General features: G+C 38.3%; 2 protein-coding genes across 11 annotated transcripts in view; both read right to left on the reverse strand.

Moving 5' to 3' along the window:
- Positions 1–12,913: 12,913 nt before the first annotated feature.
- Positions 12,914–19,697, reverse strand: LOC123773682 (myosin heavy chain, clone 203). The gene is made up of 6 exons (XM_045767516.2): positions 19,454–19,697; positions 18,542–18,650; positions 16,589–16,733; positions 16,126–16,192; positions 13,823–13,962; positions 12,914–13,352 (listed from the first exon to the last, which is right to left on the reverse strand). Exons 1-6 carry the CDS (start codon positions 19,583–19,585, stop codon positions 13,271–13,273), a joined length of 675 nt encoding a protein of 224 aa, XP_045623472.1. The 5' UTR covers positions 19,586–19,697; the 3' UTR covers positions 12,914–13,270.
- Positions 19,698–23,307: 3,610 nt separating this feature from the next.
- LOC123773684 (RUN and FYVE domain-containing protein 2) overlaps positions 23,308–27,985 on the reverse strand; it is a 47,609-nt gene continuing 42,931 nt past the window's right edge. For 5 of the 10 annotated variants that reach the window (XM_045767519.2, XM_045767520.2, XM_045767517.2 and 2 more), the window contains one exon: positions 23,308–27,969. In XM_045767519.2, the coding sequence (XP_045623475.1) occupies positions 27,604–27,969 (366 nt within the window). In that variant the 3' untranslated portion in view covers positions 23,308–27,603. The remainder of the gene's footprint in view (positions 27,970–27,985) is intronic. The other 5 variants (XM_045767524.2, XM_069312464.1, XM_045767525.2 and 2 more) reach the window with 3 other exon arrangements.

A 27,985-nucleotide genomic window follows, 5' to 3' on the forward strand; every position in this document is an offset into this window, starting at 1 on the left:
GGGTGGGAGAAATTAAATTATTCACAGAAATATACTGGAGCCTGTCAGTAAGGTAAGATTTGAGGTATTGCAGGGAGTGACCTCTGACTCCATAATGATGTAATTTAAGAAGGTTTTGGTGGTTGACAGTGTCAAAAGCCTTACGCAGGTCCACAAATAACCCAAAAGGGAACGCGTTTTTATCAAGAGCTACATGTATCAAGTTAATCATACTAATAAGTGCATCGTTAATGCTTTTTTTGGGTCTGAAGCCATATTGACACGAGCTAAGTATATTGTGTTTGGCTAGATAAGAGTAAAGCTGCTTGTAGATTAGTTTTTTCGAATACTTTTGACAAGCTTGGCAGGATTTTATATAGGTCTGTAGTTGTTAACATCAGTCAGATCACCACGTTTGTGGACAGGGGTTACTCTCGCTTTTTTTTTTTTAGAATATCTGGAAAGGTTTGGAGATCAAATGACTTGTTGAAGAGCAATGCAATAGCAGGGGCTAAAGATCTGGAGGCTTTTTTGTAAATTAAAGTTGGTATCTCCTCAAGGGCACTAGACTTGGTTTTAAGGGAAAGGATTATCTCATTAACATCAGTGGAATTTGCACGCATTAGGTACAGAGACTGTAGATAGTTACCTGTAAGATAGTCCTGAACATCAGTACTGGAAGATGGAATATCATTTGCAAGGGATGACCCAATGGAAGAGAAGAACCTATTGAACTCAATAGCTGTATCAGAGGTTGTAAGCTGACCATCGTTATTGGACAGGAGTATTGGTTTGTTATTTAAAATCTTCTTTGATTCCAATATTTGTGAAATTGTGCTCCATGTTTTTTTAATGTTGCCTTGTAACTTGTAACACTTATATGCTGCTCTCTATGTTATATGCTGTGCTTCCTATTTTAACCTGCTATGTTAAATGGGATTCTTGTATTGTGATTTGTATATTTGTACTCACTGAATTTGTGCGCCCCTTGAGGGACTTGAAGTAGAGGTGGGGGGGGGGGGGGGGGGTAGAAGTAGCCTAAGCTACTCTATCCCTTTGAGATGTATTTTTTTATTGTCTCAATAAACATACTTGAACTTGAAGTGGTCTTTAATGTTTTTTCGGCAGCTTTATTTCCTTAGTTTCCGAGCTGTTTTCTTTACCGTGTATGTTGTAATAAACTATTCCTATATTTACAGTTGTTTCTCCCTGTGAAGATTATTAAACAATGGTGATTATAAGGGCGCGGAAGTTCAGCCTGGCCAGGGCCGCCAGCAGCCCTTGGGCCCGCCCCGGCAGCACCCAGTCTTTAATTTGGCACCTTTGTGGCACCTTTGTGGCACCTTGGTATAAGCCTAACATGTATATATATACACTGGCTGCCTGTCCCCCTACACACTGATTTATTATTACCTATTATTTTATCATTTAATTTAAATATTAAATAAAATAATTAATTTAATTATTATAGTAAGTACTTAATAATTTAATAATAAGTAGTAAGTACATAAAAATGATTAAAAAGTACAGTTTAGTCATAGGAGATTCCTAGGTTGGAATTCACTACCAAATTTCATTATATCCAAGTATTTTTAGTGTGAAATGCTGTTATTATATGCATAAATTGTTGTTTTATTAATATTACGCTTAACCACTTGGGCCAGACGGTAGAGCGACGGTCTCGTTTCCTACAGGTCCGCGTTCAATCCCCGACCGCCCAAGAGGGGCACCATTCCTTTCCCCCGTTCCATCCCAAATCCGTATCCTGATCCCTTCCAAATGCTATATAGTCGTAATGGCTTGGCGCTTTCACTTGATAGTTCCCCCACCCCCTGAATAATATTACGAAAGCAGTATTTACGGGCTATTCATGCCCGTGCCACCTCTTGGGTGGCTTAATCTTCATCAATCGAGAGCAGTACGTCCTAACCAGACATTATATGATGATATCCTGAACAGTTGATAAATACAAATAATTGCGGAACTCCAGTTATCTAATACTTATCATAAATGGTATAAAACCTTATAATAAGCCAAGGGATATGTAGATCAGTGTCTAAAGGGAATTCGGAAGTAATAATGATACAGCTGATGCCATCTGTCGGCAGATAAGAACACTATCGACTGGCTGGTCAACAGTGGCTATAAGGTACAGCTTACGCCATCTGTTGACATCAAATTACACTTATAACAAATTACCCTACAAAATACAACTAGCGCCATCTCTTTTTTTTCCAACGCACTACAAATAGCCAAACAGCAACCCATAAGGCGGGTTGTTGTGCTCGGGTAGGAGGTTCCAAGCTCCGCCCACAAGTGGTATGGGGTGCATAATATATTCTTTGTTGACATTCACACAACAGCCAATCACAGGAAGGGATCAGCTAAAGGCTCCATCCACTTAATAAATCATCTTTATTCAGCACACCATCCTTGCTTATGACATTCTGCTTCAACTTTAATCTAACTAAAAAGTGAAATGTTAACTATTTAAAAATATTAATATAGTGATAATTAAATACTGTAGGATGTAACGAGTGTTACAGAAACATGGGCTGGCTACCTAGCTTGTGACGTCATCAGTAGGAGTTGCCTCACACAAATAATATCGGCGATACAATGCCTCCACCCTCTTATTGGTCTACATTATTCAGTTAAATGGAAGTCTGTCTTGTATAAAACAGGAATTGTTGTTCATTTGTACAACAACAAGGTTATTAAGCAAAAGGACGTATTTCTTATTTTACATTTTATTCATATAAGCATTGGCATTCCCTGCAACAGCCAATCACAGGAAGGTATTTGTTAGAAACTCTGGCCTCAACAAAGTTGATTTCTAATGAACTCTAACAATAAATTCGTTTAATAAACGAGTATCTAGGGTCAAGCTACAGATGAACATTATAGGATTACGGTGTTTTAGCTTGCAGCTTCGTTAGACAGAATCCCTGGTCTTAATTTTAAAAATAAAAAACTAGAAAGCGTATTTTATTGGTAACTTTTCGAGAAATAAATCCTAGTCTCATATTTGCGAACATTTATGCATCGATTTTTTGGCTTAAGTTCTTATCATACCCTTTTGCAATCTCAACACCATCTGGCTCCTATCTTGTAACTATCTTCGTTACTTAGCCTCAAAACCTTACATTTATTTTACATATCCTCAACAGTTGATAAAAAAAAGTAATTGCAGAATTCTAGTTACCTAATACCAGCATAATATAAAAACCTTATTATAAGCTACCAGACGTATAGATCAGTGTTTAAAGTAATAATAATACATTATTATTACTGTAATAATATTATTAAAATAATAATAATACAGCTGATGCCATCTGTCGGCAGATAAGAACACTATCGACTGGCTGGTCAACAGTGGCTATAAGGTACAGCTTACGCCATCTGTTGACATCAAATTACACTTATAACAAATTACCCTACAAAATACAACTAGCGCCATCTCTTTTTTTTCCAACGCACTACAAATAGCCAAACAGCAACCCATAAGGCGGGTTGTTGTGCTCGGGTAGGAGGTTCCAAGCTCCGCCCACAAGTGGTATGGGGTGCATAATATATTCTTTGTTGACATTCACACAACAGCCAATCACAGGAAGGGATCAGCTAAAGGCTCCATCCACTTAATAAATCATCTTTATTCAGCACACCATCCTTGCTTATGACATTCTGCTTCAACTTTAATCTAACTAAAAAGTGAAATGTTAACTATTTAAAAATATTAATATAGTGATAATTAAATACTGCAGGATGTAACGGGTGTTACAGAAACATGGGCTGGCTACCTAGCTTGTGACGTCATCAGTAGGAGTTGCCTCACACAAATAATATCGGCGATACAATGCCTCCACCCTCTTATTGGTCTACATTATTCAGTTAAATGGAAGTCTGTCTTGTATAAAACAGGAATTGTTGTTCATTTGTACAACAACAAGGTTATTAAGCAAAAGGACGTATTTCTTATTTTACATTTTATTCATATAAGCATTGGCATTCCCTGCAACAGCCAATCACAGGAAGGTATTTGTTAGAAACTCTGGCCTCAACAAAGTTGATTTCTAATGAACTCTAACAATAAATTCGTTTAATAAACGAGTATCTAGGGTCAAGCTACAGATGAACATTATAGGATTACGGTGTTTTAGCTTGCAGCTTCGTTAGACAGAATCCCTGGTCTTAATTTTAAAAATAAAAAACTAGAAAGCGTATTTTATTGGTAACTTTTCGAGAAATAAATCCTAGTCTCATATTTGCGAACATTTATGCATCGATTTTTTGGCTTAAGTTCTTATCATACCCTTTTGCAATCTCAACACCATCTGGCTCCTATCTTGTAACTATCTTCGTTACTTAGCCTCAAAACCTTACATTTATTTTACATATCCTCAACAGTTGATAAAAAAAAGTAATTGCAGAATTCTAGTTACCTAATACCAGCATAATATAAAAACCTTATTATAAGCTACCAGACGTATAGATCAGTGTTTAAAGTAATAATAATACATTATTATTACTGTAATAATATTATTAAAATAATAATAATACAGCTGATGCCATCTGTCGGCAGATAAGAACACTATCGACTGGCTGGTCAACAGTGGCTATAAGGTACAGCTTACGCCATCTGTTGACATCAAATTACACTTATAACAAATTACCCTACAAAATACAACTAGCGCCATCTCTTTTTTTTCCAACGCACTACAAATAGCCAAACAGCAACCCATAAGGCGGGTTGTTGTGCTCGGGTAGGAGGTTCCAAGCTCCGCCCACAAGTGGTATGGGGTGCATAATATATTCTTTGTTGACATTCACACAACAGCCAATCACAGGAAGGGATCAGCTAAAGGCTCCATCCACTTAATAAATCATCTTTATTCAGCACACCATCCTTGCTTATGACATTCTGCTTCAACTTTAATCTAACTAAAAAGTGAAATGTTAACTATTTAAAAATATTAATATAGTGATAATTAAATACTGCAGGATGTAACGGGTGTTACAGAAACATGGGCTGGCTACCTAGCTTGTGACGTCATCAGTAGGAGTTGCCTCACACAAATAATATCGGCGATACAATGCCTCCACCCTCTTATTGGTCTACATTATTCAGTTAAATGGAAGTCTGTCTTGTATAAAACAGGAATTGTTGTTCATTTGTACAACAACAAGGTTATTAAGCAAAAGGACGTATTTCTTATTTTACATTTTATTCATATAAGCATTGGCATTCCCTGCAACAGCCAATCACAGGAAGGTATTTGTTAGAAACTCTGGCCTCAACAAAGTTGATTTCTAATGAACTCTAACAATAAATTCGTTTAATAAACGAGTATCTAGGGTCAAGCTACAGATGAACATTATAGGATTACGGTGTTTTAGCTTGCAGCTTCGTTAGACAGAATCCCTGGTCTTAATTTTAAAAATAAAAAACTAGAAAGCGTATTTTATTGGTAACTTTTCGAGAAATAAATCCTAGTCTCATATTTGCGAACATTTATGCATCGATTTTTTGGCTTAAGTTCTTATCATACCCTTTTGCAATCTCAACACCATCTGGCTCCTATCTTGTAACTATCTTCGTTACTTAGCCTCAAAACCTTACATTTATTTTACATATCCTCAACAGTTGATAAAAAAAAGTAATTGCAGAATTCTAGTTACCTAATACCAGCATAATATAAAAACCTTATTATAAGCTACCAGACGTATAGATCAGTGTTTAAAGTAATAATAATACATTATTATTACTGTAATAATATTATTAAAATAATAATAATACAGCTGATGCCATCTGTCGGCAGATAAGAACACTATCAACTTTTTTTTTTTTTTTCTTTTCTTTTTAGCAGGGATAATCCTGCGCGGGCCCTAAGCCTCTGGCTGGCCCACTAAGTGATGCCTGTTTCTGTTTTACTTGGGCGGAGGATGAGTATTTATGACTCGTATGGTCGCTTCAGTAAGATTTTGCCATATGTGTTTAACAACTTCCTCTGCTCTGTTGAATCTAAGTTGAAATCTTAACGGGTTTGTAACTGTGCACTGTGTTAGATAATGTTCCAGTGGTCTGTCGGGCATTTCTCCACAGTGTTGACATTTCCTCTCATCTTCCGGAACCTGTAAGCCTATTTCCCATGCACATGGGTATCCAAGCCTGATGCGATGTAAGTGCACTTCTGTTGGTCTACTGCCCCCTTTCATCAAACTAAGTGGTTCGTAGTTGGTTGAATTCTTGTACCAACCCGCAGATCCTGATGTTGCAACTGCTGTGCTGTGGTCACTGTACATCATTCGCATTGCTCTGTTTCGAATTACTTTCTTCATCTGGGATAGACTCTGTGGTATGGAAATGTCTACATGTCCCCTCTTAGTAGCAAGTTTTGCAGCTTCGTCTGCAATGTCATTTCCTATTAGTCCCACATGACTTGAAACCCAGTTGATAAATACCCATCGGCCTTGTCGTTGGAGTGTGTGCATGAATGATAAGACATTTGTGATCAGATGGATGTTATCACATATGTGTTCTTGTTGCAAGGTTTCAATGGCGGTTCTCGAATCTGTATGGATGATAACATGTTGTCGGTGTTCAGCAAGAGCATGTTCCAAAGCCTTTTGAATGGCTAGCATCTCTGTTTGTAAAGTCGAACACCCATTTGAGAGCCTCCAACTATATACAGAGTTTCCTGCTTTAACTGCAGCTCCGGTTTCTTGTCCCTGCTGGTCCACTGACCCATCCGTGAAGTAAGTGAAGCTGTCGGATGCCATGTTTGCTTCTATATGCATCTGTGCAATGTTACGTAGCAGATGAGGATGTGTCTGGTTCTTCTTTCCTTCAAGAGCCATAATCTTAAAGTCTGCTGGCAGAGATTCCCAAGGGGCTTGGAGAACAAAGTCTGCATGTATGTCGTCGACACCCCTCTCAGTGACTGTGTTTGCCATATCGAATGTATCGATGGCGTTTATCGCACAATGGGTCCACCTGTTGCCATTGGAGGCTCTTCTGTCCAGAGTTAGTGCTCCAGTGATCATATCTTTAAGTGAACTGATTCTAGGTCTAGTCAATATCTTGGTCAGCATGCACGCAGCAATCCCCTTTACCCTTATTTCAATCGACGTGAGCTTTGTCTCTAGTCTTAGGTTCAGTATTTTAGTCCATCTGGGAGCACCTGTTATGATTCGCAATGCATCATTTTGAAGAACCTCAACGTTTGCCCACTGACCAGGAGAAAGAGTGAGTAAGGCAGGTGCTGCATAATCAACCAGGGAATGAACGGCGTGTATGTAAAACATTCTCAACACTCTGTGTCCCGCTCCTAGACGGGGCCCTGTGATTGCTCTCATTATATTCATTCGTGACTTTGCTCTCTCCTTTAGATATTGAATTTGCTTATTGAATGTCATTTTAAAATCAATCCACACTCCGAGATATCGATAATGTGTAACCCACTGAAGGTTAATGTCTTGAATGCGTAGGTGCCTGTCTGGAGTGTTGCCACCTAGTCTCATCGCCTTAGACTTCTGTGCAGATATTTTTAGCCCTAAAACACTGCATTCAGATGTCACTTTATCTAAAGCACCTTGAGCTTTATTTAGAAGTGAAGGACCTGTAATGACTAATGCTATATCATCAGCATAGCTTAGCAATTTAACCCCTTCTGTAAAGGTCATGGTAACAAGGTTTTCCATAAGGATGTTAAAAAGACTAGGACTGAGGACTCCTCCTTGTGGAGTCCCATTCTCGTGCAAGTGGTAGTCCGACACGTGTCCTTGCAACTTTACTCTGGCATACCTGTGACTTAGCACTATTAACTGGCAGGTCAACAGTAGCTATAAGATACAGCTTACGCCATCTGTTGACATCAAATTGCACTTATAACAAATTACTCCACAAAATACAACTAACGCCATCTAGTTTTTTTCCAACGCACTATAAATAGCCAAACAGCAACCCATAAGGCGGGTTGTTGTGCTCGGGTAGGAGGTTCCAAGCTCCGCCCACAGATGGTATGGGGTGCATAATAAATGGCATATCATTGGTAGAAACGCTTTGCTGACATTCACACAACAGCCAATCACAGGAAGGGATCAGCTAACGGCTCCATCCACTTAATAAATCATCTTTATTCAGCACACCATCCTTGCTTATGACATTCTGCTTCAACTTTATTCTAACTAAAAATTGAAATGTTAACTATTTAAAAATAGTAATATAGTGATAATTAAATACTGCAGGATGTAACGGGTGTTACAGAAACATGGGCTGGCTACCTGACTTGTGACGTCATCAGTGTGGGTTGCCGTGACACAAATAATGATACACTGCTTTGCCCTCTTATTCGAGTAAATTATTCAGTTAGATGGAGATTTCTGTCAGGTGCAAAACTGAAATTGTTATTCTTTTTCACAACAACCTTGTTGTTGTGTACAAGGACCTATTTCTTAGTTAAAATTTTATTCATAAAAGAGTGTTGGTATTCCCCGCAACAGCCAATCACAGGAAGGTATTTCTGGAAGCTCGGCCTCCTTATGGACTCAGCACATCGCTCTAGCTCATGGCTCGCTGTTTCGTCTCTTGTTTATACAAACTATGACTTTTTTCGATTACTGTTGTAATTAATAATATGAGATATAAAACAAAAATGGTTAAATTCTGCCATTAAATGGACTTTGTCTGGTATACATACAAACATACACCAATTTATTACCATTCATCCATTATTAATTTCAAATGTAATGCATACTGTCTAGTTTTTTCCTCTCGCCATTACTTGGTGCAATATTTGAAAGTTGTCTATTTATTTATCGATCTATCTATTATCTTGTATTTATATTTACAAGTTTCTGTGCTTGGAAGAAAATTCTGCATTGAATTGGGACTAATTTATTAAATAATATTATTTAGTGTTAATTAATCTTTACAATTATTATTAATTACAATTATTTATAGCTTAGTTACTTTCATGTAACTCGCAATCGTACATTCTTCCCGATGATTGATTGACACATTTGTCAATCACACTCCACACATTTGTGAAGTGTGAATTTAATCCTTAAGTAAACAATAATCATAGTCTTAGTTAATTATGGGTTAAATGAGTCACAGAAGTTAACTAAGCTATGTATACTAAGGCCACTACCAGAAGTGGAATGGTTGCTAAGTGAATGCCAGAGGGAGGAGTCGTATCCAATAAACTCATCATATAACAAGTCAAATAGTGAAGTAGGCAAGGTCGATAAGAATGAGGGATTGGTCCAGACAATTTCTTCAGAAGGTCAGATGTAACACAAACAAGGAGCAACGGTTTCAAGCTCAACAAGCCACAAATGTAGGACTGACAACAGGAGATGCTTTTTCACCCACAGGGTTATTAACCCATGGAACCGCCTACCCGCCGAAGCCGTAAATGCCAAAACTCTGTTAACTTTATTTTAATATAACAAAAAATAAATTAATATAATGTTACGATTATTAATGATGCCCATTATTAATCAGTGTGTCCAGAAATTTATTCCTCCTAAGTAAATAAACATTATTATCATTATGATTGACTAAATCTAGTCCTTGAAGACTAGATCAGTTGTGAACGCCAGCCAGCGCACAAGTACATGAGCGCCCAAAATACTTTATTTATTTATTTTTATATATATACAAGAAGGTACAATGGGTTTATGAGAGTACATAGCATTGATGTTTATACATTCTTGTAAAACCACTAACACGCGTAGCGTTTCGGGCAGAAGAACACAACTTTAACTTTACTTATACTTTTTACGTTAACTTTACTTTTACACAATAGACATGTGGAGATAGGCGTGTGTTTTTATTAATTAATATTACATGTTAGGCGTTTACCCTTAATACAAATTATTATATTTAAGTATAACTATCACACAGTAAATGTAATAGGAGTCTACTCAAAAACTGGCCATAGTCAAGTGATTAATTGATTGCTAAAGATTAAGCCACCTAAAAGGTGACACGGGCATGAATAGCCCGTAAATACAGTTAAGTGTTTTGTGCGTTCGACCATGTTTGTGGTCCTTCAGATGTAAGTTGTTAACACTGGCGTGCGTCGTTCTTATGAAGCCCGGAATATGTTCATCACATCACTCAACTTCATTTGATAACTATATGCCTGTTAAGTAGAAGATTTTAATTTGTTAATAGCATTATATTGTGGTTTTAATATTGAACAATGATATATAAGTATACGTAACATACTAGTTTTGTGTCCGAAATGGTAACAATATGTACTCACCCAATTGTGCTTGCGGGGGTTGAGCTTTGGCTCTTTGGGCCCGCCTCTCAACTGTCAATCAACTGGTGTGCAGATTCCTGAGGCTACTGGGCTCTATCATATCTACATTTGAAACTGTGTATGGAGTCAGCCTCCACCACATCACTGCCTAATGCATTCCATCCGTTAACTACTCTGACACTGAAAAAGTTCCTTCTAACGTCTCTGTGACTCATGTGGGTACTCAGTTTCCACCTGTGTCCCCTTGTTCGAGTACCCCCTGTGGTAAACAAATTATTTTTATCTACCGAATCTGCCTTTAAAGGAGAAATTGAGTTTAACCTTGGATTGTCAATAAGCAGTCTGAGAGCAATAGTACACCAAGAACTTCAACAAAATCTTGAAGATATGAGAAAGTAAAATCGACATCCTTAATTCCATCTATCATCATACTATCATGCAAGAGGAGCCACACATCTATGGATCATCCAGTAAAATCAGCAGACTTCTAGATGTTACAACTGCTCGGCTTAGACTCTGTTACAAGTATCTCTGGGAATTCTCATTATCTGATGTAGTCCTGACCAAATGTAAACTGCCAACAAAATTATTCGCACACCCTCCGTCACTATGTGATGGAGTGCGAAAAGATACGTTCGCACTCCGAGACAATTCTATAACCAATGTTCCAAAGATGTGTAACTATTTCATTCATAATGATCTGCTACCAGAAATCTTAGCCAAATATTCCCAGTTTGCTAACTGTAGGTAGTAACGAAGAGTGATTGTAACCTATCCACCGCTGCCCACTGGATGGGGGGCGGTGTGCAGGACAAACATATCAATTGTGACACTAGCTCTCCACATATGTCAGTTGCTTAATATAGAAACTGTACTTGTGGTCGATCTCGAACCCATTGTTGATGTGACGACTTATACTGAATTTTGTAACTAGCTCATCAAGATTGTAACTTGCTTAGCTAAATGAATTGTGGGGTTCAGTCCCTGAGCCCATTATGTGCCTCTTTAACCCTTTCCACTACCGCCCACAAGGTGGGTATGGGGTGCATAATAAATGAACTAAACTAACTCTGCGTGCTGTGCTCGCATTTAAATGCAACATGCAACATTTAAATAAATCATGCAACACTTGTTTGTGTTGCATCTGATCCTAAATAATCATAATTGAGTTTCTTAACATTAATAGCCCAAATTAGCACATCTTGCTTTTAAATTAGTCCAAAAAGTAGCAAATAGCGAAATTAAAAAATTGGGAGCGCGGGGCTCTCAAAAGTAGCCCAATTCGCTATTTGTAGCCCAATCTGGCAACACTGGCTCACTGCTTTGTTGACACGAGTCAGCTGACGTCTCACGCCCGGCCCCGCCACGCCTCCCTCAGCGGCCACGCTATATACGCCTCCCTCAGCGGCCACGCTATATACGCCTCCCTCAGCGGCCACGCTATATACGCCTCCCTCAGCGGCCACGCTATATACGCCTTCCTCAGCGGCCACGCTATATACGCCTCCCTCAGCGGCCACGCTATATACGCCTCCCTCAGCGGCCACGCTATATACGCCTCCCTCAGCGGCCACGCTATATACGCCTCCATCAGCGGCCACGCTATATACGCCTCTTTAATAAATAAATAAAATAAATGGCCATGATATATACGCCTCCCTTAATAAATAAATAAAATAAATGGCCGCGCTATATACGCCTCCCTTAAAGGTCACACTATATACACCTCCCTTAATGGCCACGCTATATACGCCTCCCTTAACAGCCTCATTGTACGCTTCCCTGAGCGGCCTCATAATGTCTCCTTCAGCGGCCTCATCTTTCCTTCCCCAGTGGCCTCGCTATGCCTCCCTCCGTGGTCCCATTATGCTTCACGGAGCGGCCTCATTATACCTTCCACAGCGGCTTTATCATGTCTTCTTCAGTGGTCTCAGGCTCTCAGCCTGCCTCTTACAGCGGCCTAATCAGTACGTCTACCGATTAGGCAGGCGTACTCGAACCTACCTCGGTTCAAGGACGTTTATTGAGACAATAAGATACATCTCAGAAGGATATAAGAGCTTAGGCTATTTCTACCCTCTTCAGTGGCCTTGCAACGCCTAATTCCTTAGCGAACTGATCGCCTCACCTCCCTCAGCAGCCTTGTCACGCCTGCATCCAGCTCGTTCTCGCGGGCGTTCCAAACGTCAAGAAACTGTCGTATTAAAGTGCCTTATCCTAACCTACCCAAGGACCTACGAACATAAAACGGGCCTTGCCACACCTCAGCGGCCTTACAATGCCTGCCTGTGATCACGCGAGGCCTCCCTCAGCAGCGTCGCGACACCTTCCTCAGTGGCCTTATCGTCACGCCTTCCTCAGTGGCCTCATCGTCACTCCTTCCTCAGTGGCCTCATCGTCACGCCTTCCTCAGTGGCCCCATTGCCAAGCCTCTCTCAGTGGCCTCACCATGAGTACTTCGATTGCAGCCCATGCACCTTTCCGTTGGGAAAGGTGCAAAAGGTTCCGTTTGTCCCTGAGCTCTTTATGTGCCTCGATCTGTAACCCTTTTCCCTACCGCCCACGGTATGGGATGCGTAATAAATGAACTAAACTAAATTAAACTCTTCGACACAAATGTTTTTAACATCTTACAAATTCTAAGAAACTTAAACAAAAACTGAAAGCTTAAACACTCTTTATTTTTTATCACGTTCACTCACCTATATAATAAATGCTGATTTTATTTGCATTTAATGCCTTGGTGCATGTCTGATACATTAATATGTTATACGTTAGTAATTACATAAATAGCAAATCGAGGGTTCGAAAGATTGAAGGTAATCTGTTGATAATTAAATTGTTATATAACCATATGTGGAGAAGATTCCTTTATTCAACAAAAGAAAATGCAGCTTGCATAATTAAAAATTAACACAAATAATGTAAAATATATGCTAAACAAATCCACCAAAATAAAAATAGGTTATTCTTATACTGAAAATAGAAACAAGAAATTAGTTTCGTTGCAACTGGAGTTATTTTTTAAGAGAGACTTCCTGGTTCTTTAAGTATTGAGAATGCTCTTTTAGCTTGTCCAAAATGATGGTAGCCTCACCCCTGGAAAACATGTCTGGATTAGTGAAATAGCTGAAAGATGCAAACATGTCATAACTGTTTGAAGTAATTGTAATACAGTTAACGTGTCTCGCGAGAGAATCATTGCAGACAAACGCATAGTAATGAAGGGTTTATTCTATGTTGGATTAGAGAATGGTTAGTTTAATGAAGGTAAACAGAGGGTTGGCTTAAATGTAGTTAAGTTCCCAGCCCCGTCCTCTCGAGTTGACACAACGTCACAAAAAGGATGTATTCAATTACCTCAACCAAACCTAATTAATCGAGAACACTGGAATAGAATGTTCGTGGATACTCGGTTAGAGGCTCAGTTACATATAAACAATAACAAATATATTTCAATAACTTTTGAAAAATAACCCTTAAATGGCTTCAACGCTGATACAATTGGTGTCAAATGTAATTTCCCTATTTCGGGAAAGGTGAAGGAGAAAAAGCAACCATGAGCTTACACTAATTCTTTCAAGGCGGCCACTGGCAGTAGTGACTCAGGGTGGGTAGAGGTAAGAACGTCTTTCAGAACTGTAAGCTGAGACACCTCCTCCCGCAGCTGCGTCACCTGGGCCTCAGACTCCTTGGTACGGCCCTTGCCCTGACCAGCCAACAAACAAAAAAAAAATACACAGTAAAAATACTAAACACTTTAATGTAAATTTTATTTAAAAATCAATGACATTAAATAACTAGTAAATTAATATTAACATAGTACCGAGGCTATATAGAGTAACAGTACTATGGTGCTGGGGCCAGATTCACGAAACAACTTACGCAAACACTTACGAACCTGTACATCTTTTCTCAATCTTTGGCGGCTTTGTTTACAATTATTAAATAGTTAATGAGCTCCGAAGCACCAGGAGGCTGTTTGTAACAATAACAACAGTTGAATGGGAAGTTTTCATGCTTGTAAATGGGGCTTATAAATTAACAGGACTATAATTCTGAAGCAATATTAATAGTACTATCATGCTGAGGCTACTTTTTTTTTAGATATATTCAAGAGTTGTTACATTGATTGATAGTACTGTACTGTACTATCATGCTGAGGCTACTCTGATTGATAGTACTATCGTGCTGAGGCTATACAAATTAATAGTTCTGTGACTTGACTGAAATGTCACCAAAGCAACACTCCTGATGTCAATGTTGTATCCTATTCCTAAGAGGCATGGTAATGTACTACAAATTGTACAGGGAACAGGTAACAGACACTTACCTTTATCCACTGCCTCTCAGCCGGTGGTGTGGCCTCCTGGTTGATCACCCCACCCCTTTGCACTCCCGTTTAACACTAAAAATCTTTTACGCTCCTTCTTTCAAGGTGAAGTTAAGACTCCACCCCTAAAGGCCTCTTGCCCTAGAAGCTCCACCATTTTCTTAATCTACATCCAATCCATTTGAACCAGACCTAGGTCCTGGCAATCTTTAAAACTCCAAAAGGTGGTGTTTTTCGAAAAAACTGGATACTACTGGCAAGCCTACAGAGGGTAGATGTGACAGGCAACCTTGCAATTCGAAATGACAGTAAACCTGCCCTCTCGACCGTCCAGAGGGGGAAAACAATTAAAATACATATATGGATCACCTTACTCCGAAGTCTGGGGCCCGGGGAAAGTAGAGAGAGGGGAAGGAGAGGGAAGAAGAGAGGAAGGGGGAAGGGGAGAGTGGCAGGAAAGAGGAAGGAATAATAAGAAGGGGAGAGAAAGAAAAGGAGAGAGAGAGGGAGGAGAGGCCTAGCATGTCTGGCTGTTACAGTACTATTGTGCTGAGGCTATATCAGTTAATAGCAACATCGTGCTGAGGCTATACCAATTATGCTAACTAATTACTCATAACCCCATGCCCCCCTTCCCTACGGACACACACTTAATGTGGCGTCGAGGTCTGAGACCTCCAAACACTTCTACCAATTTTGTTTACACATCTGGGCACAATAAATGACATCTGACTCAACATATATACATAACAATTTATTCACAGTTTATCAGACTAACAGCACCGTGACCAAATGTGATCCTAACACAAGTGTAATTATGGACTCCATTCCCATCCTATGGGTGAGTGACAGGAAAGTCAGGGGACACTTGAGATGAACTCATGGAGGGCTGGAACGTATTTTCTGGCCAACCAATTGAGCAGATGAATCCGGCTTATGGAATCCCTCTTATGAATAAGAAAATGAGTGAAATTAATGTGATCAAACCTAAAGTGCGACACCTATAAGTGACGAGAATTCACGCATCGGAGGGGTCACCTTTGTGGGCTATCTGGGTGTCCAGACCCGGAAGCATTGACAAAAAAGTGGGCATGGGCAAACTATTACGTCAAAGAAAACCCAAATTTTGAATGGTCAATAAACTCCACCATGTGAAGGGGGTGTCTCACGGTAGAGAACTGTGGCCACGGGGACCCAACGTTCCAAACCAAGAATAGGAAAAATGAAATGGGTTCAAGTCCTATTCCATAAGGAAGGGAGGAGGGGCCAACCAAATGACTACTCCATAGAAGCTAGAGCCGGGATGTTGTCACGCTCATCAGAAAACCAAACATGTCCAGCAATCCAAAACACACGTACTATGAAGTACCTGTTTAAGGTACCGAATAGCTTGTAGTCCCAATCCTTCGCCGTTGGACAGATTATATCTCGAACTCATACCATATAACACTAATCACGTGAAACAAATATATATGTAAATTATCATCTAGATCTAAATTAGTAATACATTTCTGAGAGTAGAAATGTTGCATTATGTACCCTTTCCTTGAGTCTCAAGTTGCAGAATCTTTTCGTGATGTCACGACAGTCTGCTTCAAACTCACACCTGTTATTAAATATCAGAATTAGAGATCATAAATCAAACATTTACAGCATGAAAACATTTTTCATTTTGGTTTGGTGTTGGGCTTTAGGCTTATCAGCCTCTCAGAGTTATTGACCAACTACCAAGTTTAAAATATTTTATAGCGAATAATACACAAAGTTGAACTTGAACGAATATCATATATATCCTTAACGTTAAGCTTGAAAAATGTAATCCTAAGAATATGACACTGCACGTCACACTCCAAAGAATATTAAAGTGATTATTATTATTATGATGATGAGGATGCATGATAGCGTTATTCTTAGGGACTGTGCTCAATGGGACCCGACTTTAGAAAAACTGCAAAATATATAAATGAGTAATTAATTAAAACAGTTCTCATGAAAATCTTACACTCTTTTATTGATCATCCGGCGGAGTTTGTCCTTGCGGGCTCGGTTCTTGGCCAGGGCCTCCTCCGACTCTCTCAATTCTGCGTTACGCTCCTCAATCCTGGCGAGCTGCAGTCTCTCCTGCTCCTTCAGCTCGGTAACCTTGGCTGGGGAAACACGACATACAGGGCATGGGTGAAAGGAAGGGATGCGTCTGAGGCAGAGAACATGGGTGAGGAGGTACGTCTGAGGAAGAGGGAAGGGGCTGAAGAGAACGTCTGAGACAGAAGGCATTGGTGAGGGGGTACGGCTGAGGCAGAAAGCATGGGTGAATGAGTGTCTGAGGTAGAAGGCAGAGGCAAATTGGGAATAATAATAATAATTCATTGTGTCGGGGGACAGGAAGCCAAATTGTATTTATACAAGTTAGACTTATATCGATTCCCCCCCCCCCCCTAAGGTCGAATTACCGACCCCGCCCAGGATGCAACCCCACAACAAGCCGACTAACTCCTGAGTACCTACTTAATGCTAGATGAACTGAAGCATTAGGTGAAAGGAAATGTGCCCAACCATTTCTGTCCTGCCCGGGTTTCTCGATTGTGCGTCGAGAAACGAACCCAACTGTACTACAGGGACCCTTAAATGTCTGAGACAGACGTCATGAGTGAGAACGTCTGAGGCAGCATGCATTGTGAGGGGGAACGTCTGAGGCAGCATGCATTGTAAAGGGGAACGTCTGAGGCAGCATGCATTGTAAAGGGGAACGTCTGAGGCAGCATGCATTGTAAAGGGGAACGTCTGAGGCAGCATGCATTGTGAAGGGGAACGTCTGAGGCAGCATGCATAACAAATAGGAACGTCTTAGTAAGTAGGCAGGGGTGAAAGGGAACATCTGAGGCAGCAAGCATAGTGAAGGTGAGCATCTGAGGCAGAAGGGACTAAAGGGGAACGTCTGAGACAGACAGCATGGGTGAAAGGGAACGTCTGAGGCAAAAAGCAGGAGTTGAGGTAGCTTAACTAAGCATCTTGATACTAATTAACAATTGATTTCTGTGATTCGATCACTTACGAATGGGGTATTGAGTTTATTCCTAATTTTTGTTTTTACATTCTTGCAAAGCCACTAACACGCATAGCGTTTCGGGCAAGTCCTTAATCTAACAGATAATTTTAAGTAATTTGTAGCAAAATTTGAATATTAACAGGTACATTGTAGTAAAATTTGAAGATTATCAACAGGTACATTGTAGCATAATTTGAGGATTAATAATAAAGGTACATTGTAGTCAAATTTGCGTTCAGCAAAACATCGATGATATAAGTTGATAGCAGAGATTATAATGTTTAGCAATAAGATTGTAGACGGAAATTCAAGGATGACTCCTCATGGGATTCGTTTTGCATCTTTTCCGCAGATAAGAAGAGTTATAGGGTGAGAGTATATTGCCTGGTGTAAGAGAGGGGGCTGGTATAGATTCACTGAGAGTATTACAATGGTCACATCATGGCATACCATGAAAGTTGGGCCGTATTGCAGGAAGCCTGCTGGGATTATCAAGATCCTTTAACCAAGGGCCAGGCTTAAGACGCGGTCACCCATTCAGTTACTTGACTTTAGGAAAATAGCTTAATTTAGGCTATTTTCTATTTTTGTATATAATAGCTGTGTTTAATGTGACTGACCGAGAACGCAATCGACCAAACCGTCAAAATTACGACGTTTTTTGCAAAATTAAAGTACCGAAATATTACCGTTTTATGAGCACCAACTTTCATGGTTTAGGAAGGTTGCTTAATGGGTTCGAAAATTTACCGTTAAACAAAACCATTACATTTTTACAGTGCCAAATCATGAGAAGGGGCTGAAAACAGTGGAGGTGCCAAATTCAATGGGAGCGCCTTGACAATAGAAGGAAGATTAGTTTCAGCCACAGGCCAACTGGAAAGGAAATCAATATGTACGGGGACTTACCTTTGAGTGTGCGAGTAATAGAACGCATGTCCTCAATACGTTTTAGCTGCATATCAAGTTTCCTCTGAAGATTTGCCCTCTCGGTCTGCATGTCCTCCACCCGACGGGTCTGTCACACACGTGTTATAATCACGGTATTATATACTAATGATTATCATGGTAGCCTATAATAATAGCGATAATTGAAGTAGCGAAACTTAAGAGAGCAGATTATCATAATAGCCTATAATAATAGCGATAATTGAAATAGCGAAACTTAAGAGAGCAGATTATCATGATAGACTATAATAGCGATAACTGAAGTATTGAAACTTAAGAGAGCAGATTATCATGATAGCCTATAATAATAGCGATAATTGAAATAGCGAAACTTAAGAGAGCAGATTATCATGATAGCCTATAATAGCGATAACTGAAGTATTGAAACTTAAGAGAGCAGATTATCATGATAGCCTATAATAATAGCGATAATTGAAGTAGTGAAACTTAAGAGAGCAGATTATCATGATAGCCTATAATAATAACGATAACTGAAGTAGTGAAACTTAAGAGAGCAGATTATCATAGTAGCCTATAATAATAGCGATAATTGAAGTAGTGAAACTTAAGAGAGCAACATTTTCATTAATAATTAGTACAGTCCGGTTAACAGTTCATTAAGTAACGAGACTTGTTGTTACAAATGATGTTTTCTGTATAATATAGTCAACATAGCAGCTCTTTACGTATGACATGCTAAGGCTGGATGTGTAGCCTACTTGGTAACGAATATAGAACTTAAAAGGCAAAACATTTAGCTGTATCTCTTGACAGATTAGTAGACTAGGTAGCTTTCATGTTTTTCTCATTATTCTAAGACTATAACTTGGCCAACAGAAGGCTTTTACTACTTTACAATAAAACAAAACTCACCATAAAAGTCAGCTTATTGCCATAGTCGGTGACTGTACTCTGGAGCTCATCCATCCTCAAGTTGGGCACCGGCGATAATATTAATGGCTTTTCCTTCTCGGCTGCCCTTCCCGATGACCTTGGACGCTTCATCAGGGCTGCAGGATCTTGTAAACTAAGATACGTTAAGCTTTCAGTAGGCTGGAGGCCAACGGGTCACCTCGGAGGCGAGCACTGACGAGACTCCTGAAGGTCGCCGGCCATACTGGAGAGGGATGTCTCGAGTCATAAGTGTGTTATCTACTATTATGTCTATTTTGGACTTATATTCTTCCTTTATTATTATTATTATCAAAGAGAGGAATGCATATATATATATATATATATATATATATATATATATATATATATATATATATATATATATATATATATATATATATATATATATATATATATATATATATATATATATACATACAGTACTGTAATATATATTATGTGCTTAATTTTCTTCAAGCTCTTGCACGTTTTGTGGCATTTGTTTTCTAGTGGGGATTTTTCATTATTTTAGAGTTTATCTCTAGTCCCTCCAGCTTCCCTTTTTCCGATAGAGTAAAGATTGGCTTCTGGTAGGCTCAGACATCAAATAAGAATGAATTGGGGTTGCTGGGTGCATAATAAATGAACTAAACTAACTAAAAACTGTCTGTGCAATAACCAATTTTGAAAAACGGTGATGCTAGGAACTTTTTTGCAAGGGTTGTTCCAATTAAGATGAAGAAACATTAAATTCACTGTTAGAGGCCTGATAAATTCACTGTTAGAGGCCTGATAAATTCACTGTTAGCTTGTTTCCATTTCATTTAAGTTCTATCAGTTTATTAAAAGTCCTTCTTTGTCCTCAATACCTGTAAACCGTTTTCCATATTTTGTTCATGATTCCACTTACAGTATTTCATTTTATATTACTTTCCTCCTGTTTCAATAGTACCTTTTGTAACTATGTGCACCAAAGTACAAACATTGATGTACTAAGCAATTAGATAGTAGAATTTGGTATTATTCACTTTATAGTCCAAAAGGTGAAGCTAAAAAATAAACTTAAATATTCCTAGGCCTTGTATAGCACATGTATGTACTATATTAATCCTCAGATAGCATGTATTAAGCCTAGGAGGGTAAGGTTAGTTTAGTTTGCCTTTGCAACATAAATAGAAAATCTTTTCCAGTTTGTCCAAACTCAATAGTACCGATTTCTACTTTCTAATTGCATTGTACGTTGGTATATGTACTATGGCCCTCATCGGGTACTATAAGTACAGTACTACCAAAACAGGAAGATGGGCTGTTTATTTAAAAGAGGTTGCTGAATTTTTTTTACATGTTTAATATTGCAGAGTATTACTTTATAATTTTTGAGAATACCATAACTCCTAATCTGTATTTCTTCTCATTTAATGCTCATTGTTGTGTGATTTGTGTACCTGTAAACTTTTTGTAAGTCAGTGATTTACTTAATAATATTTTGCTTCGCATGGAACAGTGTGGGTGTGTTAAAGAGGCTCAATGTTCTACACTGGTACTAGTGATGAACTGCACAGTACTTGAAGATTTGCAATCTAGCCCAGGATTGAGACCAGAATCTCAAGATGACTCATTCATCTATACTTACAGCACTTTCAAAAGCTATTCGGCATCAAAAAGGCTGCCAAGGAGTGCTCTGCTAATTGCTAGTTGGCCCAGCCAGCCATCACCCCCGTCTCCAGGTGTCAGTGCATTGATGGTCAATAAAATACCCAGGGATATGCATTTTGGGATGGTGGATACCAAAATTATTCAGTTCATTAACATTCATTTATATTTAAAAACTTGCTTCATTTTTTATTATGCTCATACTTATAGTGGATGCTTTTGGTTTGTGTATACACAGACAAAGTCTTGGAATTCAGTAACCAATCAGTGTTGCAGATTTATTCTCTGCATTGGTTTGATTAGTGCCTCAGCAGAAATGACTTTTCTTACAAATCTCAAATTCAGTTCCATAAAGATGCTATTCATTTTCTGGTGCCCCAGTTGCTCCTATGGGATGCATTCTGTTTCCCTCCTTCTTCTTCTAGGTGCAAGGCCTAATCATCTTTGGTCTTTGCTGTAATCATTCTGAATTCACCTGAACCTGTCTACTACCCCAGCTGTTGTAAGAGGTAAGTCGTCTTTTCCTCCCTAGGGAGAGTCAGATGCTCCTTTCGGGTTGCTTTGTTCTTTCACCGCTGGTATAAGGTGGGATTGTGCTCCTTGGTTGAAGTCAGCAGCCATCTCCTCTTGGACTCTGTGGAGATCAGGCCTGAGGCAGCCAAGTTTCCTTTTACCCTTTACTGGGGTTTGGTTCCCAAGTTCAATACTACTTTATCAGGTTTGAGTAGCTATATATATCTCCCTATCCATGTTGAGTAAGATACCTAATTTTTCAGCCTCGCAATTATTAGGTTTGTCATGCCTGTTGAATGCTGACATTCTGGTGTTTCAGGATCCCTTAATCTCATCTCCCGGTGATTGCTATTCCTGTTTAGGCATGGGAAGTTTGTGTTGGAAATGAATCTTTGCATGATCTCTTTACCAGCACATCTGGCGTGAGCTAGGATTTTGTCTCCTGTCGTAGTCTAATGGGCATTTATCACCAATATTAGTATTTTTCAAAAAAAGTGGCAGCGGTGAGAATTGTATGAAATGCATCTCTCTTCCAAAGAGCTCAGCTCTCCATTTGTACTTGGAAAGTAAGTAAGTAATTATCAAAAGAAGGCACCAAACCGGGAAGGTTGTACTTGGAAAGTGCTCTGGTGATACATTGCTTCAATCAGGAGAACTCTTTCCAAGCTCTTCCATATTTGAATTTGGCTATTTATCTGTATAATTTTTTCTGGGTTCTCTAACTCTAGTCTTCATAATGGTTCACACTCATTTGTGTCAAGTATTAGTGAATGGTGTCTAGCATGGGAGGTGCTCAAGGTCTCCTGTCTATGGATACAGTATAAAAGAACTTTGACATGCCTCATGTCGGGGGTCTATTCACATCCACATGGAACCATAAAGTTCCTGTTGTATTGTGATACCTTCCACAATAAAAAATAATATTTGATAGACATTTTCATGTTTGACTGGAACTAGTTTTGTTAAAGCTGTTGAGATTTGTGGGCTGAATGATTTTGTTCACTCCCCTTATCTTGAGGGTTACCTTGCACTGATTTCGGGGCTCAATATTCCTGTGACCTGGTCCCTGACCAGGCCTTCCCTGGGGCCAGTTTAGTACTGGATCATCGTCTTGTTTTCCAAATACCCCAACTTTTATCCCTTTTCTTGATTTTCTCCTCATATGCAAGACTGGCTGTGCTAAATGAGTACTTTCAAGCTCTCCACTAATTTTAGTACTGAATTTTGAGGAAGGATCTACTGCCTTCTTTGTGAGTAGGTGGTCGAGATCCTTATTCAATACTTTCATGCCTCATCTAATATGTTTTTTCTGGGGATCTCTTATGTGAAATGTAAGGTGAGCAGAAGTTGGGTACCCTATTGACATGTGGCTACTGATATCTAGTGGCAGCTTGGAGCAGCAGCAACTAGTGATTAGATAAAGCACACCTTGGCAATCTCTTTCATGCAGAGTTGCGTTACGAAGGATTCTTACGGATGAATAAACATTTTCAATGTCATTTTGAGCTGGATTAAGATTTATCCTATGTCTACCTTGCAGCAGGACCATGCCTAGAGAACAACAGAGTGCTTTGCTTAGAAATAGCATTTCCTTTTTTTCTTCTTGGGGAGTAAAGAGGATGGAGAGGCATAGGTGAAGGGAAGTTTAGAAGTGGGAAATACAGTGAGAGTTTTAATTTTTTTATTTTGTAGAGCTATTTCCATAAACAAATTTCAACTTTACTCTGTTTTTTCATATATCAATTAATAATTGAAATACAGTGCTATATATACATAGTGCTTCAATATATGTTAGTAACATATATTCAAGCACCTTGGCACTAACACCGTATACTTGAAATATTAAAATTACTGTACAGTAATATCATATAAGTATATACTACTTGTAAATATCCTGATTTATGAATCTTTAATTTGGATATGAAATGCACACTCCCAAAAATAATTATATTTTGCATAAACACAATTCATATAAAAGATATTAATATACATTCTGCATTACTGTTCTATAACATACAAATGTTTTTGTGTAAAATCAACATATAAAACTGCACAGAATCAAAACTAGAGAAACAATGACTAACACAAATCACTTACTATATACTTCAAATATTTTGCAGGGTATCTTTGTTGAATTATTACTTACTATTTGATCTAGTTGTCACTATAATAGCATTATTTTTAAGGGGGCTATAAATGTTTATGCGCTACATCCTGGAAAGTCATTAATAATCTTGTAAGTTATGAAGCAATGGCAAAGCTGTTCATAGTATCTTATATCACCATCATTAATATAGTATTTTGCTGCAAGAGAGATAATGTAACAGCTACAAAAAAATAAACAAATATACACACAAAATGAGATATCAAAATTTAAAACCTTGTTCTTATTATAATGGAAACCCTAAGAATCTGCAGATAATTTGCAGTTGGTACAGTATTTCAAAGATTGGAACAGGGATCAAACTTACAAATGCATGAGGAACATCTAGCCGATCATATTTTGTTCAATATTTATTATCTTCTTATATTTTTAGTACTATACACAATTAAAAGAAAATTTTGTTAGTATATGTACCGTGTAACTTGTTTTTTTGTATTGCCATTGTACAGCATAGTACCTACATTGAGACATTGCAACCAGGTGCTTTTGCCTTTGTACTAGCACAGTTTACCTCTTATGATTCAAGTGATTTGCGTCCAATTTTTCTTTGCATACTGCTTCCTTTGTAAGTAGAAAAGATCTGTAAACTTTTCACCTGACTACTCTTCCTCACTCTCCACCTCACTTAACTCATTCCTCCCTTCTATCTCACTCTTTCTCCCTCTATGTCGATCTTGATTTTCATTATTTCATTATTTTGAGTCACTATTCATTACATAAGCATGGATGTTTGTAAGCATGCACGCATGTAATTTCCTATAGAATTACATAACTTGTGTTCCTTAATATGACAGGACAAGCGATGAGTCACAATAACGTGGCTAAAGTATGTTGACCAGACCACACACTAGAAGGTGAAGGGACAACGTCGTCGTCCCTTCACCTTCAAGTGTGTGGTCTGGTCAACATGACAGGACAAGTACTACACTCGTGGTGTCCTATTTTCTCTATAATCTTTATCATATACTGTAATGGTTTTAGCATCTATAACCTCCTCACTTAAACTGTTCCAACCATCTACAAATCTGTTTGCAAGAGAAAACACTTTTATATATGAACAAATCAGGCTATTGTGATTTCTGTGTGTACTTTTGTATATATTCTTACCACACCTTTATTTCCTTAGCTTGACTCTATGGCCTAATATTCCTGGATTTGCAGGTTTAACAGATTTCTCTTGTGCGCGCTTACTTTTGTGAGGGTAATACATGTACAGCACTGAATATAGTTACAAAAGATGCAGTTCAATACATTATATTGTATATAATACATTATATATTAGTTCAATCCATTATACATAAGTGAATGTATAAACAAAGACATTTAAATTGTATTACAAGGCAAGCATTGCACAATTTGTTTTTACAAATTCATGAAAGACAAATGTTTAAATTCCAAGCTGCTGTCACTCATGCACATATTTACTCCTTACATTCTATTAACAATACTTATGAAAGTAATATAGACTACTGTTTTACATGCTACGTATACTTTAGCAAATAACCCTATTGTGTAATGTTCATATATAGTATCACAATATCTTTGATGCCTGACTCGTGTAAAGAATTCCTGGCAACCCACATGCATAACTTATCATTAACAATTTAGTCACTCTTCATTTCCACTTTTCAGCGTGAAGACTGTTGGCTCAAAATATGAACTCCCTTTTGTAGAATTCTGCAAATTGAATTTAATAGGTTGTTGTAAGTGTAGAAGTCACTACTTGCCTTCCCTGAAAAGCAAGGATATCAGGAAAGAATGAGTATTACCTCGGTCATCATTTACAAGGAAGAAACATGGTACAGAGGAAGACAGCGTGTGGAAAGGAAAAATGCGAGTGTAGCTGTGATGCAAGTCACACTGTACAGAAAACGGTTCGACAATGGATTTTAAAACTTACCTAAACTCACCCAACCTAACCTAACCCAACCCAACTGAGCCTAACCTAAAGATACTTTCTGTTTTAACAAATAAAAAATTAGTTTTGTTGAATCAGCTTGTGTACAATCTGACCATACTCCATATAGCAGACTATTCAGTGATGTTGCAGAATGAATTTAATAGCAATTACCTTTGTACTTTTTGTTTCAGTAACAACAGAGAATACAAACTGAGATTAGAACTAACAAATATTTTCAGATCTAATAAACAATAAAACCTAAAACACTTTAAATTTCATACTATAGTAAAACTAATTAAATTAGAATCCTGTGCCAATAAACACTGAACGTACAGTATACTTATACAGTACTTAATAACAAGTTAAACTTAGTTCAATACAGTACTGTAGTTATATATCAGTTATAAAAATCAAGCATTGAATGTAATGAAATAATTTTTTTTTTTTTTTGTGGGCCCTCGGTAGCTTCCTGTAGCTTATGTGCTGATGTAGCCAGGCCTTAAATGCACCAGGCCTTTTGAGACCCATGCGTGTATGCTTGATGTCGAGGACCTTACCCAATGTAAGGTCGAACTACTGACCCTTCCCCAAGAAGCAACTCCACAACAGTTGACTAATTCCTGGGTACCTATTCATTGTTAGGTGAATTGAGGTATTAGGTGAAAGAAAACACCCATAACCATTTTTGTCCCACAAGGGATTTGAACCTGGGATTTCTGATTGCAGGTTAAAAATGAACCCAACTGTACTACAAAGACCCTAAATGTAGTTGCTTATTTCGTAACCATCTCTGTATTTCTTATTTATTGCAGACAAAAAAGAAAGAGGGAAGTATGCACAAGAATGAGGATAAGGGAATGTCGGTATATTATAGGATGATGTGAAAGGAACAAGTTACCTGATAGTATATGTATTATAACAGTCTATGGCATCTAATGTTGTTGCAGTGCTAGGTAATCTTTTTCTTAATGTTAGAATTTCCCTTCATTTACAATATGAAACATACCAGAAATGCAGTATACTTTTAATTTATATTAAACATTATATTGAACCAAAAATGACAATTTCTTTATGTCATTGAAACCAAACTAGGATAGCAAGCGAGATGGGTGGGATCCTGTGTGACCTACACCACCATCTGGTGGCAGTTGTGTACATAAAGGTTAGAATTGTTTGCCTCAGATTTTCTTTCTTTCTTCACAAAATAATTTGTTTTGTTTTGCCTACACTTTCAGAGGGATAGTTTTGGCTCAATCTCTAATCCCTGAGTAAAGTTCTGGTAAAATATCATGACTACTCAAAGCTCGGTCGATAGAGTGTCGGCCTCACATGCTCGGGGTCCACAGTTCAAGACTCCTAGAGCCCAGGTGTATGGAAGATTCTGGTAATGCTCTTAGTAGGTTAGTGTGGGTCTTAGAGGCCTGGTGCACTTCTTTAGGCTTGGCTACACAAGCATATAAGCTTCGGGGAGCTACTGAGGGGCCTCTCAGAAAATCAAGCCATGAATTGCTATTATTGGTTAATGCCAGCAAAGTGCACTTTGGCTTTCAGGACAATGGAAAATATTTCTTCCAAAATCTCAAATTTTTATAGTGTCTTAAATTTTTGCAGTGTTTTGGCTACATCATAATAATCTCCAGGTAAAGATAGTAACATCTGAAAGTGGGCTTTGGGTAGTCCAAATACCATAAAGACATAATAAAACAACTGAAGAATTTTTTTCAACATCCTAAGAATCAAAGAAGAAGGGTAAATACTATCAGATAGTCTGCAGAAGAAAATTATAAATGCAGTATATGCGGTTACATTATTTCAAATCATATACTATACAGTATATTGTATAGAATATGATTCTTAACTTTTAAAAGAAATCTATAAACATCACTACCTATGACATTATCAGTTTTCAGAATTAGAATAGCGCTGTAACAACTGAGTGTGGCAAGTGTCACAAACTCTAACTGGTCGTGCTGATGATGGAAGAGGCATAGTATTATCACTACAATTGTGACAAAATATGTTTCCACAGTGCCGACAATGGTGCCTACGTCGGGAAATGTTAAATTCTTTTTCACATAGGCGACAGTTGGTGGCTTCTTTGTCGGGTGCCCACTGAGCATCACGCAAAGACTTGCTAACATCCCGAAGATCAGCCATCTTTAGTTTAGATTCAGAGAGATGGGCACCTAGCTCTTCAAGTGTTCTTTCTTGGTTTTCAACAGTGGAAATTAGCTGCATGTGAGCCCCTTTTAGGATGTTGTATTCCTACAATGAAACAGGA

This window comes from Procambarus clarkii, chromosome 72, assembly GCF_040958095.1.
Source record: "Procambarus clarkii isolate CNS0578487 chromosome 72, FALCON_Pclarkii_2.0, whole genome shotgun sequence".
NCBI classification, from domain to species: Eukaryota; Metazoa; Arthropoda; class Malacostraca; order Decapoda; family Cambaridae; genus Procambarus; species Procambarus clarkii.